This window comes from Dicentrarchus labrax, unplaced genomic scaffold (assembly GCF_905237075.1).
Source record: "Dicentrarchus labrax unplaced genomic scaffold, dlabrax2021, whole genome shotgun sequence".
Taxonomy (NCBI): domain Eukaryota; kingdom Metazoa; phylum Chordata; class Actinopteri; family Moronidae; genus Dicentrarchus; species Dicentrarchus labrax.
Genome location: NW_026136707.1, coordinates 7,793,613 through 7,810,085, shown reverse-complemented (window position 1 = coordinate 7,810,085; position 16,473 = coordinate 7,793,613). Strand labels below are relative to the sequence as shown.

Below are 16,473 nucleotides of genomic sequence, written 5' to 3'. Positions count from 1 at the left end.
ATTCTTGGGCACAACACAAAAGGCTCTTACACAATTTAGGTGACAGAAGTCCTTAACAGAAGTTGCACGAAACACAGGAAATTTTATCTGCTGTGAATGGCTTACTCAAGTTGTTGTTACCAAAGATACATACTAAAGTGGTTGAGAGTTACTTATGAAATAGGCTACTGTAGGTGGTGAAATGTAATGTAATTTCAATATAAGAGACAGGGGACAAAATCCACAGTCCTTGTTCTGTGCAATAAGTGACTATAAAGTTGACACTAATATGAGAATTCAGCAGTTTAAGTTAGAAAAAACAACTTGGTATACAGCTTCTTTGAAAATAATTCCTAGCTATACATGAGCAACTTTTATCAAAAAGATAGATTGTCTTTACGGTCTCAGGGCTTTGTTTTCACAACTTGTACATATCTTACATGGAAAACACATATATAGCATACATGCACACTCATATATATATATCTTCACATATGCTTACAAAGACATTTACATGCAGACAGTTGGTTAATTACAGTGATCAACATGGTATTTTATTTTTATTTTAGTATGTAGCATAAACAAATTCCACATAGCTAACTTGCAATGCCCATCCCTAGTAAAAACTTAGCAACAAGGCAATTGTTGGCTGCTATGGTAGATCACTTCCCCAAATATCAAAGAACTACTCACTCACACATCTTTCTGTAAGCCAACATAAGTTACAGCAAATTTTATATTGTTTATGATTTACCATCATCTCCAATGACATTTCCAAATGCACAAAGACATTATTTGCAAATAGCCAGCATACTGCAAACTCAGTCAAATTACTGACTATTTGCTTTGTATTTGCTTTGAATTTCATCATACAATCCTGTGTTGTAAATTCAAATACTTTGTATTCTTGTATCCTTGTGTGAGGACATGACATCCGAATGATGAGAGACTGAATGTTTTTTTGTCTCTCTGAATGCAGACCACAAATGCATGCAGCACACCTGAATAGAAGCTGCAAATGTAGGGGCTGAATTTATATACCTATTCACACACAACAATTAAGCATGTAGATATTGCCTGTAGGCTCACATTTCACTTGAATGACCAGCTTTAATTTGAAACCAAAAACCCTTGTCCTGTAGTCAATAGGATAATCAACTAGGAAGAAATGCTGCCCCTTTTCACACTTGATTTCCTATGAGTGAGATATATGACGCATGGTTTAGGCTGGACAAACATCTCTTTAATAATCATGTCTCTAAAAAAAAAAAAAAAAAAAAAAAAAAAAAGTAATATACACTAGTTTCTGTTCATGAAGGTCTATTTGATTCTCAAACTTTGTATATTCACAGCAGTAAAACTTTCCATGGTTCGTAGGTTGAAATATGTGTCACACTATGCCATTTCTTCAGCTTTTTGGAGGTTAACAATGATGTCCAAAACCACAACATGAGGAATATAAGACTATGAATAAATGATTTGCATTACCTGGAAAATTTTGGGACCACTTTATTTTGACAGGTAATAACTGATGAATATTGTCTTCTTCACAGGTTTATAATGGTGCATAAATGTGCATGTAATTGACATTACAATGGTACTGAAAATGTTGTAGTCAGTAACTAGCAGAAGCATACAACCCATCAGCAGAAACTTCTTCACTGGTGTTGCTCTGTCAGGCTCACACTGCAGATATCCACACTTTCCACCATTTAACCATTAAACACCTCCAGACTGTCACTGGGTCCAAAAGTTGCATCACTGTGTCCTCTTTAGTTTGGAGAATTTGATTTATTGATAATGTGTGTAATTAGTATTGTGTACACCACAAAATCAAAATATAAAGCTTCCCAAAGGACCTATGTTTTAAAGCCTTTATTGTTTCAGTTTAATAGTTTTAATATTTTACTCAGTGTAAAAAACATTAAAAAAGATTCAGAACAAAGAAATAGAATATATATATGTGATGGTGTCACCCTATGGAAATGGAAATAAAATACATCATAAATCAAATGGGAAATAATACTAATATTTGTTAAATACTTCTTCAGCTCTTATAACTGAATGTGTCAAAAGACAGACAGAACAGATGACACTGAATACTCCAACAGGAAGGTTGCACTGCATGTGGAGGCTTATTCACATTGTTTATAGATAAGGCTCAGTATACCAAATTAAGCAGCCTGGATGCAACTGTGTAACTGCATGCCTAAGAAGATTAGACAAGATTTACCTACCCAGCAGTCGTCAGCAGCACTGTTCACACAGACTTGGTGCATAGCAACAGGTCAGTGAGCCAAATGCGCCACATTAGCACTTACCATGGACTAAGACAGAGACCAATTGAGAGCTACCATTTCCTCATTACCCTATATGGTTGAGCTTCTGGCAAAGGTTAGTGTCCAGCTCTATCTGTACAATATCCAATAGTATGCTTCCATGTTCCTGTTTTTTTATGTGTGTTTGTTTGTGTATGAGGTCACAGCAGGGCAGCACCCACCTACGTATGGCATAGCCTACTTTTTTTTTTACCTGCCTACACCCGATCCTTTCAGGCGACAGTTCAGTAAAACTATGGTCATTAGTACACTGTAATGTAGCAATCCAATATTATTTTAGCTGAATTACTTCACAATGGTGGAGGAAGTATTCAGATCATTTTCCATTTTACTGTTTACAGATAAAGCTAATATCTGGCGGTTGTTTATTGGGCTGCAACTAATAATACAATTTTCTTGATTATCTATTTATTTTTTTGGTTTGTAAAATGTAAGATAAAAGTGAGAAATGCCCATCACAATTACCCAGAGCTTAAAGTGATACCTTAAAATGTCTGTTTTGTTTTGTCAACAGTCTAAACCTTCAGTTTACCTCAATTTCATATAAGAAAAAGCAGCAAATCATTTTGGTATTTTAACATGAAAGATTACTTCATTTTGTGATAACTGCCTAATGGGCATCGTAAACATTTGAAATGTTCTTCATGTAAAGTCTTAATTTGTTAAGTAACAAGTAACTGTAGCTGTCAGATGTAATGGAATAAAAAGTACAATATTTCTCTATGAAATGTAATAGAGAAGTAGACTGTGTCATGGGACAACTCAAGTAAAGTCCTAAAACTTCAAATCTGAGTCAATTTACTGTATTGTTTGAGTATGTACATCCACCACTGGCTGTAATAGATAAATCATATTAACAGTAATTTCTTTCCCCAGTTAGAGTACCACAATGTGAGGTGAACATGCTTCAACATAATGGCATATATCCTGTTGACTGCGTTTACATGGACACTCAAGGGGATACTGTGCACTTGCAGGTTTCTTTGGGTGAGGGTACATTCCATTGATCATTTGTATGAAATTTGTATATCTTGTTAGTAACATGTTTTCATATGAGCCGTGTTTATTTGTATTGCAGATATGCCCATACAATGCAATCAAATTCTTGCCAAGGGAACAACATGTAATTACAGAGGACACAAACCGACAACTGAAACCATTTGTGGGTAAGCATCTCATAGTCATACAATATGCTCAATAAAATCTTTTTTAAACAGAAACTAAAACACAACTCCACCCACACCAGTTCATCTTTCCCAGAATGAGGGAATACTTTAGCTCCATAAAATGCTTCTTTATAAAAGAAAAATAGATATTTATATAACTGTACACCTATCTATACAGTGTAAAGACCGAGAAAGACCATATTTAGCTGGCTTAAATCTATTCAGCGTGGCTGTTGTGTTCTAGCTCCATGCACATTAAATGTACATTGGTCCTTTTGGTTTTTGGGGGAGATTATAAAAGATGACTTTGCAGTATATCTCAAAATTAGTTACTATTATAGAATAAAAGTCGACGTCTATCAGGGTTAAATGTACCCAACAAGCTGTATTGTCTTATCTACTTTATGGAACCAAAGGTCTATCTGCATCCTATTATGAATCTACTTTACATCTCGTCAGCTCATGTGTAAGTAGAGATATGATGTGATGACCTAATTTGACTTTATTTGTCAGGTTCTGAAAGTAAAGGGATTGCAGCCATACCAGGTAGCCCTGACCGTACACCTGCCCTTGATAAAAGACTTACCAAAACCGAGAAAGAGATACTGTCCCTCAAAACCAGGATCGCCTGTGAGAGAACATCATGGGAAAGGAGGTTTGCAGAGCTGCAGAGAAAACAGGAAGAGCTATATCAGGTTTGCTAGTGAATGTATGTCTGTGTGTGTGTGTGGTTGAAGCTGTGACTTCCCTAATGATACCATGTCTCCTTTACCTCAGCTGTCCTCTCAGGCTGGAGTCTTAATAAAAGTGGGCAGTTGTGATGGCCAGGGAGAGCCAGGAGCCGACAATGGAGAAGTATTTGACGAGTGTTCAAGTAAATGACAGTAACACACACACACACACACACACACACACACACACACACACACACACACACACACACACACACACACAACAGTACATTCAGAAGTTTTTATACATGCTTTTAAATTCAGTATGTCAACTACCACTTTCTAATGAACAGGTGGTCTCTCAAGAATGATGTACCAAGACAGAGGGTCTGAGGGTTCATCAAAAGGCGACACTTGCAGTTTGTCAGGCAGCCAGTTATCCTCATCATCTCCACTGAGCTCAAGAGTTGCCTCCTCCTCATCCTCAGCCACCAGGTATAGGCCCTTAAGGTCCAGTGTGTAATTCACACAAATGAAAACATACCTTTGAATATTATATTTCATTTCTGCCAATAAAACCTTACACACTGGATGATAAGATTGAACATTCACATATTTGTATGGCAAATATGAAGCTACAACCAGCAGCTTGTTTTTGTCAGACAGCTTAGTTTAGCACCAAGGCTGGAAACTGGGAACCTCTAAGGCTCACTAATCAACACTTTATATGTAATTTGTTTAATCTGTACAAAAACCAAAGAGTCAAAACAGGTTGGTCAGGTGGCAAAAGCTTCTTGGTTGGAAGGGAGCTGTCTGGCACCTCACTCCCTGTAAAATGTTTTTACTCTCCAGTTTTTGTGCAGATTAAGAAGATATTGTGTAAACAAGTGAGCTTTAGTGTTAGGGGTTGGTGGATTTTGTTATCTTTTGACAGAGAATTTTTTTTATTTCACTTCAAAATGTAGGTTTAAAAAAAAAAAAAAAACACTACTGACTGAGCCCTCTCTTTCTCGAGTGTGAGATCATGGAGAACATCTCAAGGGCCTCACCGGGTTTTTGTACCACACTCACCCATGGATTTGGAGCTGGGTCACAGAGTCAGGATCATGCTGCCATCCGGACGGATCAGCACAGGAACGATTCGTTTCCTGGGCCACCTGCAGGGGGAGGCAGAGCTCCACCTCGGGGTGGAGCTGCAGACACCTGATCACGGATTGCATGACGGCAGACACAGGGGACACAGCTACTTTGAATGGTAACTGATCTAATTCTCTTGGAACACAAGCAACATGTAGCTTCTTAATATGTCTCAGACTGTGCGACCTGACATTTAGTGGTGCACTTTGATTTCTTTTGTTCACCCCTGTGTCATTCAGTGGTGCTTTATTATAATAATTTCACTACTTTTTTTGGAAAAAACAAGTCAAATGCCACCTACAAACCTTTTATTGTGCATTATTACACTGATTTATATCACAGATTTATACACTTCATTTAAAGGGACTGATAATATTCTGGCAGGATCATCTGTTTTTAAAGTGTGATTCCCAAAGCCTTAGTTAAACATGCAATTACATTAAAGTGTCTCTAAAAGCATCACACTCTGGGCCTCAGGTATTTAACAGCCAAACAATGCCTCCAAACATACTCGAACAAATCCTGTGCACTTAGTGGCTGAGCTGAATATGCAAATGTCAGGCTGAGGTAAACTCAAATTACAGCATTTAAGAAGTGAGACATGAGCTTTGGATGTGGTGTGTGAACTCATACCTGCAGTAACTCATGCCTGCAGCAATGAAAATCTGACTTGTTGTAAATACAAAAGGTAAATGTAAATGTAATGTAAACTACCGTATCATTCACATGGGTAAACCAAGTTAACCTATTTAAAAACACTTCCGCACTGCTTTTTCTTTTATTTAGATTTTCCTTAAATTAACTTAAAACATGCCAATTATTTTAATACTGTTATTTCTGTCCTTTACAGCAAGCCTGGCTATGGTGCCTTTGTACCATTCCACAAGTTACTGATGGCCTGGGAATGACAAAAGCACAGACTGTCATGTAGAGCTGCCCATTTGGATGTGTGGAAAGAGGGCCAACTGAAGGCAGAACAGTAGTTACGGCCAAGGATCTGACACCTTATAATAATGAGATAAATCTTTGTATCAAAGTACATAATATATAATACATAATATAATGTGTCATGTGTCTTGTCTTGTTTGTTATTTACAATAAAAATACAATTTTCATCAAACATAGTTCCATTGTGTGAGCTTGGAGAGACAGCAGAGTTAGTTAGTGTATGAGTCTGCTCACAAAACAAGCAAAATACAGTCTTAGTCTCATAGAGAAATGCTGAATTTCAAGCTCCAGGGCTGGTTTGGCTAAAAAACTTAAAGAGTGGGTCTTAAAAACCTGTTTTTTTTTTCTTGCCCTGAGCTAAATGCTCACTTCAAGAGATTCAAGATTTGTGCCCAAATGGCAAAATGGATGTCTGTACAAAATTTCTAATTAATTAAATAGTTGTCGAGATAATTCCCTCTGGACCAGTGGTGAACCGACCAATCGGCATTGCCATCCTTTGAGACAAAAATTCATAGCTCAGTGAAAGCACATTTCAGAAAAGTAGGCTGTGTGTATCCAGCAGTAACTCCAGAATAACCAGAAACTTTGTCCAATTGACACATGATAGATACACACACAAACACAGGCTGACCTTTCCCCCCCAGACACTAGAAAAACAAAAAGATTAGAAACCTTGTGTAGTGTAGAGCATTTCCTACTTTTTTTGTAGTGTTTTAGTAGAAAGGTGAAAGTGAAATTTAGTTTAAAAGGAAGTTTAGTAGGAATCTTATGTTATGACGAAAGTATGAGTCAGTGCCAATACTGAATGCCAAGCTCCTGACTTTCTGTTGGATGCAAGAACCTCACAAGTAAGTCCAACTGACACGCATCATATCTGACACGTCCCATTTTTTATTTTCAGTGACATGGTTTTTCCTATACATGGTTACTACTTTTATCTTTCAGTGTATGTACATTTACAAAGTGATTTTCCAACAGGACAGATACTTACAAGTTCATGAGAACTACATTTCAATTTTCTTATTGTCATTTTTCAATCACACAATAACCCAAATGTGTGTGTAGTGTTACAGCAGCACTTCTGTTCTAAGAATGTTTTATGAAACTGATGCTGATTAACAGGAACAAGGCGCTGACGAACCAGCGAATTCCTCTCGCTAGTATCAACTTCTAGTTTTACAAGTGTTCTACAATTTCCTCATTTGGTTAGGATTTACTGTAAATACTGTATGTTGAAAAATACTATGGCTGCACCTCACAGAGATAATATTGAAGACCCAGATGTTTTGAAGAACTATAATGAAAGTACAAGAAAAAGTAAGACTTTGTACAGCAACTCGTTATTGCATGAGAACTTACTGATTCAAATATATCACATTTGACACAATATGCATCAACAGTCAAAACTCTAGAAAATTAGTAATAACTATTTTTTGCTCTAAAGGCACTTTTCATCCAGAACAAGGATGACGAGATCGCATTTGACTACAATGTCATACAATAACATACAGCTCAGACCAGATTATCTAAACTGTTCATAAGTAGAAAGGCAAATTGCACATCCATAATGGCACATTAGACAAAATAAAACATTGTAGCAATTAGCTTTCAAATCACTTAAGGATAGGCACTATAAAACCTATCTAAGAGATTCTCTGTTTGCTATGACAGTGTCAACACAAATATTATGTTAGTTCTGACTGAAGAAGATGCAAGGAAAGAAAATCATCAGAATATCCCTCTCTGAGTCTTCAGGTTGAGGATCTCTGCGGCCAGTTTCTCTGCATCCATCAGATGTGGAAACATTTCCATGACTGTATCCACCTGATGTGGGTTGAAGATGGCTTGCAGATTCTTGCGAAGTTCCAACCTCTGTGGGTCAAACGCAGGAGTGGATGACTGTTGTTGGCCCCAGTAATGGTACTGAGGCCCATAAGAGCAGCAAGAGTTGTGTGAGTATGAGGTACTGACTGAAGAGGGGAGACTATGCGATGTCCTGGCTTGGGGCAGCCCCTGAAAGGGGTCTGACCAGTAATTTTGCTGATGATGTGTGGCTCCGCTGTAATGAAGATGACTGGGGAGGCTGTGTTGCTGTGGCACACCAGGTGGGAACATGTGAGGAGGGTAGGTGTCGTATTTGGCTTGACCCTTGGAGTCCAGGTTTCCGTGATGTTGCTGCTGATGAGCTGCTGAGGGCACTACACGGGAACAGCACCTGCAAGACTGGCTGGTGTTATTTTTCTCTAAATGCACTGAGGCATGTCTGGGTCCACTGAGGACAGGCTGCTGGGGCCTGAGCCTCTGGGAGTTGCTGAGGTAATGTGAAAAGTCAGAGTACTGGCTTTCATAGGAACCAAAGCCAGAATCCAGGTACTCGTGAGACATGTTGGCATAGTAATGATTGGGCATCGAGTGCAGCCCAGACCAATCTTTCTGACACTGGCTTCCTGTTGCAGAACAGGGCATATGATTTGGACTTTTTCTAGGATCCTCCCAGTACAGCAGTGTATTTTCACTAACCTGACCAGCATGTGACGGACTTTGCTGGTCTCTTCTGTACTCTGTGTTAGAGTCGTGAGGATGGGAGCAGGGTTTATGAGCAGGCCCAGGTTCAGACTGAAGTTGTCTGGGTGATAATCTGATATTTCTCTCTTCTTTTACAGTAGAAATCTGCGCTTTTTCTCTCAATTCATCCGCCAATGACAGGTAAGACTGGTTTGACCGCTCTGGATGGTAGAACTTACATTTGATGCCGTAAGTGCACTTTTTGTCTGAGGAAAACAAAAATGGACACACACACAAAAGTTAAAGGTCATCTCATTTGGGAACTACATTTCTTCCTTGTCTAAAACCTCTACGAGAAGGAAAAGTCTAACAATACGCAGTATAAAAAAAACAGAATGGTTCCTTTTCTTGAACTCTGTGCTAATCATATCTTACCATACGGACAGGGCTGTTTCTTTTGCTCTGTAGGCAGAGGCTTTTTCCTAAGGAAGTTGTCAAGACTGGGGCCATGGCGACCCAGAGGGTCATCTGGGGGCATGAACCTGAAAAAAAAAAAAAAACCTTCATGTCCTTGTGACAAATAAGCTGTGTGCTGCATAATTATGTTTCCCTGATTACACCCTCAGGATGCAATATGCCCTCTGGAACCACATTAAACAGGATTCATGGAAGTAAAATGTGAAACCTCATTGGCTCATGTAGAAAAACAGGCTAATTGCTTACTTGTCATTCACAAAGGAGTACATGAGGAGCCTCTCCTCGATGCATTTCTTCCACTCAGGTCTTTCTCCTTGGAGGTCACGGTAGGTGTCATTCGATACGATCACTCCGTCTGACTCATACGCCAACTTGACGATAAAGCGGTCATCATAGCAAACCACTCGCTTACCCCCAACACGGCGTGAAGGAGTGAAGACCACAATTTTCTGCTTTTCAAGCTCCATCAAGATGTGTTGATCTGAAAGTCAAAACAATCATGAATGAGATGGCTGTGGGGAGAGGAGGTACTTATTTTATATTATGTATTTGTGTTTAAATCCTTTTACATTATATTTTACTGTGTAATACAGTTTCTGACATAAAGTGCATAGCTTTTATCACCATCTTTATCATATAACATGACATACAATTTTCACATACAAGAACCAACAACCACAGAGCTTAAGAAAAAATACAATAGGCATTTTACAAAGCCCCAGCAATCAATCACAGAAAACAACACATAAGAGAAGGTATTAGACCATCTGTACAAACATCATAACTATCTCTATGTACATTATATCATATTACTCTACCTGCAAAGTGGTTGAATGAAAGAAATAATACACCCACTGTGGGTGCTTTACTACACGACTTTTAAGTGAAATTAAATGAGCCATGAAATCTGCATAAAGAGGCCAGGTTACATGAAAACTAGAGTAGTCTGAGCTGCTGACTTATGGACAATACTCTAACACTTAAAAGCGTGTTTCTAACTAAGTGCCTCTGTGTCTGTCTTCACCTCTTGCTGTACATTTTCTCCTGCTGTAGATGATTGTCAGCATCTAATCACTTACTTGCAGTAAACTAGGTGTGGAAGAAAAAAAAAACACAGAAGGACTTCCTGATGGGACTTTCCCACGAATGACTGCAGGCTGATTTTTACTTCCTTGTTCCCAGGTTGAAAATAGAACATTTGGATTTCTCCACACAACCTGCGCATACTAAATCACGAGAGCCATGACGTGATGATGCATTGAAGTTAGCAGGAATAGTTTGAAAATACGAGGTGGTGTAGTGTAGACATGATATTAATCTGGATTCTTCAGATACACCCAAAAACATTAGTGACTCAGCTGTCACTGACTGAGCTCTCTACTGTTTTCTACTGCCAGAGAATATCATACTGTACCCACACAAAAACTCTATCACTAAATCATTCTTGTCATGAAAATCTACGAAAAATGCCTGCACACTCTTGGCGTGTTACCGAAACATAACTCAGTAGCAAGTTGTGTAAATCTGTGTTTCACAACATTAATTGTGTTGCCCAATGGCTGACTCACTCAACATTATCTCATGGTTATACTGGGGAATGAATCACAGATACAGGAATACAAGGGCGTAACAAAGGGGGAGGGGGATTACGGCAAAGTATGAATTAGTTGTATTCACATTTCTTGGTAAAAAATATACTCTATAGGGGAAAAAAAAGGTTTTAATTGAACTTGGGGGACAAAGCAAAATGGTTAAGTCCTGGCTAATTAAAGGCAACATTTGGAAAAATATACTTATTTTTTTCAAGCTCACTAATTAACATCTTATATCTTGTTTATAATACTCTAATATACTTTAAGGGTTAAATGACAGTGTCATGTGCTGGGCCAGTTGCGACTGGAAACTCTAGGTAGCAATTCCTCCCAACCAAGAAACAGAGAAAGCAGAAAACCCCTTGTAAAATGGCAAATTTACATTTTTACACTTTGGTATTTGTACTGAGCTAAGTATTTCTTCTATCAGTAAAGAAAGAGACCCATTGGACAAGTCTACTTCTTTATTGGCTGGGAGTCGACGAGAGAGACTCACATGGACATGAAAGTAGTTTGTCTGCGAAAAGCGCATTTGATTTAAGTCACAAAAGATTGTCATGTAAGATACGCATTCTGGCATCCAGTCTAGGTCGCCAATGCTGGTGTCCTGGCTTACGTAATTGTAGGCTGGGAAAGTCCCTTCTTTTTCTGTTACATGGGGGTTAGCAGTACATATACAAACAAATCTTTGATCTGACTATACAGACTCAACATTGTCACTGACCGCATCAGTAGCTTTTAGCAGTCGTTAGCTCGGCCATACTGCACAGTACCTGGCTTCCTAGTTAAAAGCATATTGAAGACTGTGAAAGCCACTGAAACTATCAGAATCTGATAGCTCAATTATAAATAATATGCTGCAAAGCGATTAACCTTCTGTGTTGTGTTTGGGTAGTTTTGTACCCAACAGACTGAAATGAAGACAGAATCTGTGCTGGACAGCGATGTGTTCACTTAACTAAGGAAAAACATTGTCAGTGACTACGAGTATTTGAACGGAACTGAACAAAGTGATTTGTGGCTTCCACCTCTACTTTCTCCTGTATGCTAATAAGTTGAGGGCTGTGGCTATAAACTGAAAAGTTTATGAATGCAAGGGTCAATAATGGATTAATAAAAAGCCAATGGCAATTTGAACCCGACCTCCTCATTAAAGGGGGTGTTAGCCTCTTCTTGCTTGTGGTTTAGCCAATGAAAATGTTTCCACTTTGACTGAGAAATGTTTTTGTGGCTAAATTAATTGATGGGAACCATCTGTCTGCTTAGTTGTACATTTCTTGTATTCTCACCTGTTATGGGGGTGTCAGGTCTGGGGTGCTCTTTTCTCCAAGTGGGAACAAACACAGTAATAGTATTATGACCTCGGCCCATAAAGAAGTTCACTGCGAGCTGGATGCCTCGGCATGAGAAGACTTCCTTGTTGCCATGACTGTAAAAAGAAGCAGGTGTAAGAACATTAGTAAGTAAATAATTTGACAATAAACACGATGAAAAAGAACGGTAAAACTTGATCTGTGTAAACAGCACATGCCTTAAATGCCACATAAAACGTTCTGTCTCAGGGAACCTTCCCTCCGGATAATGCTTACTGTGAACTTTGTATGTTACACTTCACATAATTTGAAAGGTGAGAATTTAAGGTGTGTGCCTATTTGCATATTGTGGCCTTTACAAAAACAGGCACAGGCAGGATGGTGAACGCCCTTTTTAAATAGCTAAGTGACACAATGATGGAGAAAAATGCATATTTTTAAGGTTCAGAGTTTAATAACAACATGGAAGTGAGTGATGGCGGTTTGAAACATGTTATTTTACAGCTGCTTTACTTTCAGGTAGACAACACTGCTTTGGTTGTTTTGTAGCTTTTTGTGTAAGGGTATTGGTGGTCTATGGTTCAAAGTAACAAGTAGCAGCTATGAGGATTATGAATTATGATTTAGTTAATGATCTATGATTCCATAAAAGAGAGGAAAAAAACCCTTAAGATTACCTCATGGCAACATTACTGCCGTCGATAACAACAGGCCTCAATTCAGTGTCAGTATTCTTCTGCTCCCCGAGTTGGGGTGTGATTCTCTTGGGTCCAAGGGCCCAACTGGGAGGCAGCAGAGGGTCCTTTTGGTCTGTGCCCATCTCATCACTGTCAGAACTGGACACGGAGAGTGTAGTGCTGGTCCTGTTTCGGACCAGCTCGCCCAACACAGAGTTAGTGTCTGTGCCCAGGCCCAGCTTCCTCAAAGCAGTCTTCACCTCTGCTGAGGAGTAACCCAGTTTCCTGAAGAAGTCCACTCTGAGGTTGAGTTCCTCACTGTCTGTTTCGAGCTGGTCCGAAGCTGAGCTCTGGCTGGGAAGTGCCTGATCCATTCTGGAGCATCTGGGCCTCTTTTCAGCAGCATAGAAGATGTGTTATACGGCCTCAGGGTGATATTCATCGACTGACTGAAGGAAGGAAAATGAAAATGAATGAAATGAAACGAAGGAAAATTACATTTTTATTAGGAATACATGTTTATTTGACCCAATTTAATTTCGTAAGTTCCAATTTTCCCTTTTTGCTGCTCTTAAGTTGCATTAAGATTGTGAAATAATTTTATTACGCAATCTGACAGAATATTATTCTAAATTGACTTATTCCAAGATGTTAACTGCGAGTTTTTCTATTCAAACCCAAGATTATATGTACATTTTTTATGGTTGCACCATTCCATCTAATTGAAATAGTCCAGATGTCTTTCCCAGAATTCAGCCTGACATTTAGAAAATGCCACTAGACTTTAGTTCTGAGTTGCACAGCACAAGTTTAGTTTCTAATAACTATTCCATTCACTGCTTGTTAGGAGTTTATTACAGAACACACTACAGACGTGGGCTGCCTTTAGACGTTAATTATCAATCCTCTTTTTTCAGTTAAAAATTAAAATGCGTTCAAATGTGAGAATTTGTTGTTTTTGTCTTTAAACTGAATATTATGTGGTTTTGAACAGTTGGTTGAACAAAACAATACATTTGATGATGTAACCTTGGGCTCAATGATATTGTGACACTTTTAAAGATTTTTCACACATCAAACTGATTGTGTGATTAAAACTGATTCATCAAGAAAATAACTGGGCAGATCAACCTATATTATTAAAATAATCGTTCATTAAAAGTAGAATAGCTCATTTTAAGTACTTTAATAAATTCTTCTGCTCTTGACAGAATTGTCATTTTCCATTTTCCATCTTATGAGCTCATGTCCATTAGATTATTATTCAGTGTACCTGGAAAAAGCCACAAATAGGCATTCCCAAAGTTTGATTTTATGTAATTGTCTGTAAATATGTTAAAAAATGTCAAATTTGTGATGTTACCCAGTCAAATGTATTCATATATCATATATCATATATATATATATATATATATCATATATATATATATATATGATATATATACATAGCATACACACAGTAGGCTATCAGGTATAAGAGGCCTGTGGTTCTTATACAGGCTACTGTAAAGTCTGCTCGCCTCCTCGGCCTTTACTATGTTAATAAAGACAGCTGGACATAACAGTAAGAAACGCTGCTCTGCTTTACGCACTACACCACGTTATGTTGCCTGTATGAACATAATAATAAAAAACCCTCCACGACTTTCGAAGACTGTGTACATCTAGCCTACTTGACACAGGTGATAAGTTTCCAACGGGACATTTCCACCGCTAACCGGTCGGCAGGTTAAAGGTAACAGCGTCCACAAACCTCACCGCGGAGGCGAAGCGACGACTTACCTCCACCGTTTATCTCTTTCCCATTTTGTCCCATTTGTCAGCAGAAGTTACTCATAACTCTTGTCAGCGTTTCGAAGTACAGTAACTTTAACACGGTCCCGACTTTCATAGCACCTCCCTCTTGGAAAATGGTTCCTTCCCTTCCTCTCCTCCCCTGACGGAAGCATGCGCCGCTTTGAAATATTTGCATATACTATGAAAGATAAGATTAGGTGTTCCCTTTTTCTCTGCTTGTCAGTCAGACACTTCACTGTAGTGCTTTGCATATTCTTTGATGTCGATGTTGTGCCTCTAGGCAATAAAGCTACAAGCGGATAACATTATAACAGCTACCACCTGAGCAAAAAGTCAAATCAAGTTAATTTATTCAGAGTACATTTATATTGACCAGAATACATAGTTTAGTTTGATCATTTAATGAAGAAACTGGCAGAAGATTGCCATTATGCGGTTATATTATGCAAATAAAATCCTAGTAAAGCTAATTCAGTGTGTTTAGCTGTCATTTGTAAATTACCTTTTAACCTGTTTTAATTTGACAAACAGTAAAACTTTCTGATGATCCAGTGAGAAGATTCATGTGACGAACAATTCATTATTTTGTGGTAGAGGAGTCATGGTCTCTGGTCATGTTTTGGAGTATTCATGCTCTTATTTGTATTGAATATCAGTGGTTATGCTCTCATATCTATATACATACAACCAGGTTAGTGTAAAGACGCCCCTTAGTGGTTAGTTGGCAAAATAACAGCACCTATGTTTTTTTGTTTGTAGTGATTTTTGTTGTCTAAAAGTGAATCAAAGACACAAATACAATAAAAGTATGATATATTATGTTTCATTTTAAGGACATGAAATCAACTCATACACTGATAATGCTACTAGTTTGTTTGCTATTAGAGAAAAACTGCTTATACAATCAGTATTCAGATAAAAACAATATATATAGAAGAATAAACCATCATTCAGTCATATACCTCTCTTTAAAATATAGAAATGGTGACAGAATTGAAATATTGTTTGGTTTGTTTGCGCCAGTAGTAGAAAGTAACTAAATTCATGAACTCAAGTATTTAAGCATAATATTGAGGTACTTTATATGAGTATTATCATTTTATGCTACTCTATACTTCAACCTCACTACATAGGGAAATACTGTACTTCTTACTCCACTGCATTTATGAGTTCCCTCAGATAGGGAGCAATCTTAACAACTCAACACACATAAAAAACATAATTTTATCTCCTTGATACGTTATGAATCATCTTAATTTTATGAGAATTGCTTATAAAGGTGATCTGAAAATGACATACTGCAGAAGTCTCATGTGAGTTTATGGCAGACTAAAGGGTTACAACTTTGCTATTCTAGTTATTACTTTTACACATAGGGCAGTCAGGTCGGTTGGTAGATGCAAGATCATACTATACATAATTAAATCACATTCAAACCTTTTACATCATATATATTATAGTGTATTATTGCAATAATAACCCCACACACTGCAACTATTGTTGACATGTTACAGCTCATGTCTGGTTGTGCTATAATTAGCTCACTAGATGTCACCCTTGCTCCATGTTATCTCGCTGTGTCGCCTTTACTGGAAAGATTATGGAAGATATTGGTCTGCAAATAGTTGTGGCTTCAGTAGGTTGGCGGTTAAGTTGTGAAGTTTTATGTAGAGTGTGTGTGTGTGTGTGTGTGTGTGTGTGTGTGATTGTAAACAACACTTTGTGTACAGGGTTAATGGCACGGTCGAGTTAAGATCACAATGCGTGCAGCTGGTTAATGGCATATACAGAGTTGAGTTCCAGAGAGTGGAGAAAGTAATCAGGGCCAGTTGCCAGGTGGTTGCTTCCTCTGAGGGCCCACACCACTGG

At 38.2% G+C, this 16,473-nt stretch overlaps 2 protein-coding genes across 4 annotated transcripts; one reads left to right on the top strand and one right to left on the bottom strand.

Annotated features, from left to right (window-relative positions):
- The first annotated feature begins 2,192 nt into the window (after positions 1-2,192).
- Positions 2,193-6,412, top strand: LOC127367770 (uncharacterized). Of its 3 annotated transcripts, none has more exons than XR_007885538.1 (8): positions 2,193-2,373; positions 3,195-3,305; positions 3,397-3,484; positions 3,998-4,179; positions 4,262-4,358; positions 4,509-4,650; positions 5,121-5,410; positions 6,143-6,412. XR_007885538.1 is itself a non-coding variant. In XM_051407904.1 (8 exons), the coding sequence occupies exons 2-8, from the start codon at positions 3,234-3,236 to the stop codon at positions 6,198-6,200; spliced, it is 879 nt and encodes a 292-aa protein (XP_051263864.1). In that variant the 5' UTR covers positions 2,193-2,373; positions 3,199-3,233; the 3' UTR covers positions 6,201-6,412. The 3 variants fall into 3 exon arrangements, 2 of the variants coding, with proteins under 2 accessions (XP_051263864.1, XP_051263863.1); XM_051407904.1 differs by having other exon boundaries at positions 3,199-3,305; positions 5,171-5,410; XM_051407903.1 differs by having other exon boundaries at positions 5,171-5,410.
- A 680-nt stretch (positions 6,413-7,092) lies between these two features.
- On the bottom strand, positions 7,093-14,747 carry LOC127367768 (endoribonuclease ZC3H12A). The gene is made up of 6 exons (XM_051407901.1): positions 14,590-14,747; positions 12,808-13,256; positions 12,107-12,246; positions 9,472-9,706; positions 9,184-9,290; positions 7,093-9,014 (listed from the first exon to the last, which is right to left on the bottom strand). The coding sequence occupies exons 2-6, from the start codon at positions 13,179-13,181 to the stop codon at positions 7,972-7,974; spliced, it is 1,899 nt and encodes a 632-aa protein (XP_051263861.1). The 5' UTR covers positions 13,182-13,256; positions 14,590-14,747; the 3' UTR covers positions 7,093-7,971.
- Positions 14,748-16,473: the final 1,726 nt, after the last annotated feature.

Bases quoted from the DNA above. Each gene is read 5' to 3' on its own strand.
- LOC127367770 (XM_051407904.1), top strand. From the start codon at position 3,234: ATGGCATATATCCTGTTGACTGCGTTTACATGGACACTCAAGGGGATA. The intron at 4,359-4,508 runs GTAAATGACAGT...TCTAATGAACAG, and splicing joins AGTATTTGACGAGTGTTCAA to GTGGTCTCTCAAGAATGATG. The intron at 5,411-6,142 runs GTAACTGATCTA...TGTCCTTTACAG, and splicing joins GGACACAGCTACTTTGAATG to CAAGCCTGGCTATGGTGCCT.
- LOC127367768 (XM_051407901.1), bottom strand. From the start codon at position 13,181: ATGGATCAGGCACTTCCCAGCCAGAGCTCAGCTTCGGACCAGCTCGAA. The intron at 9,707-12,106 runs GTGAGAATACAA...TTTGACTTTCAG, and splicing joins ACCTGACACCCCCATAACAG to ATCAACACATCTTGATGGAG. The intron at 9,015-9,183 runs GTAAGATATGAT...TGTTTTCCTCAG, and splicing joins GAAACAGCCCTGTCCGTATG to ACAAAAAGTGCACTTACGGC.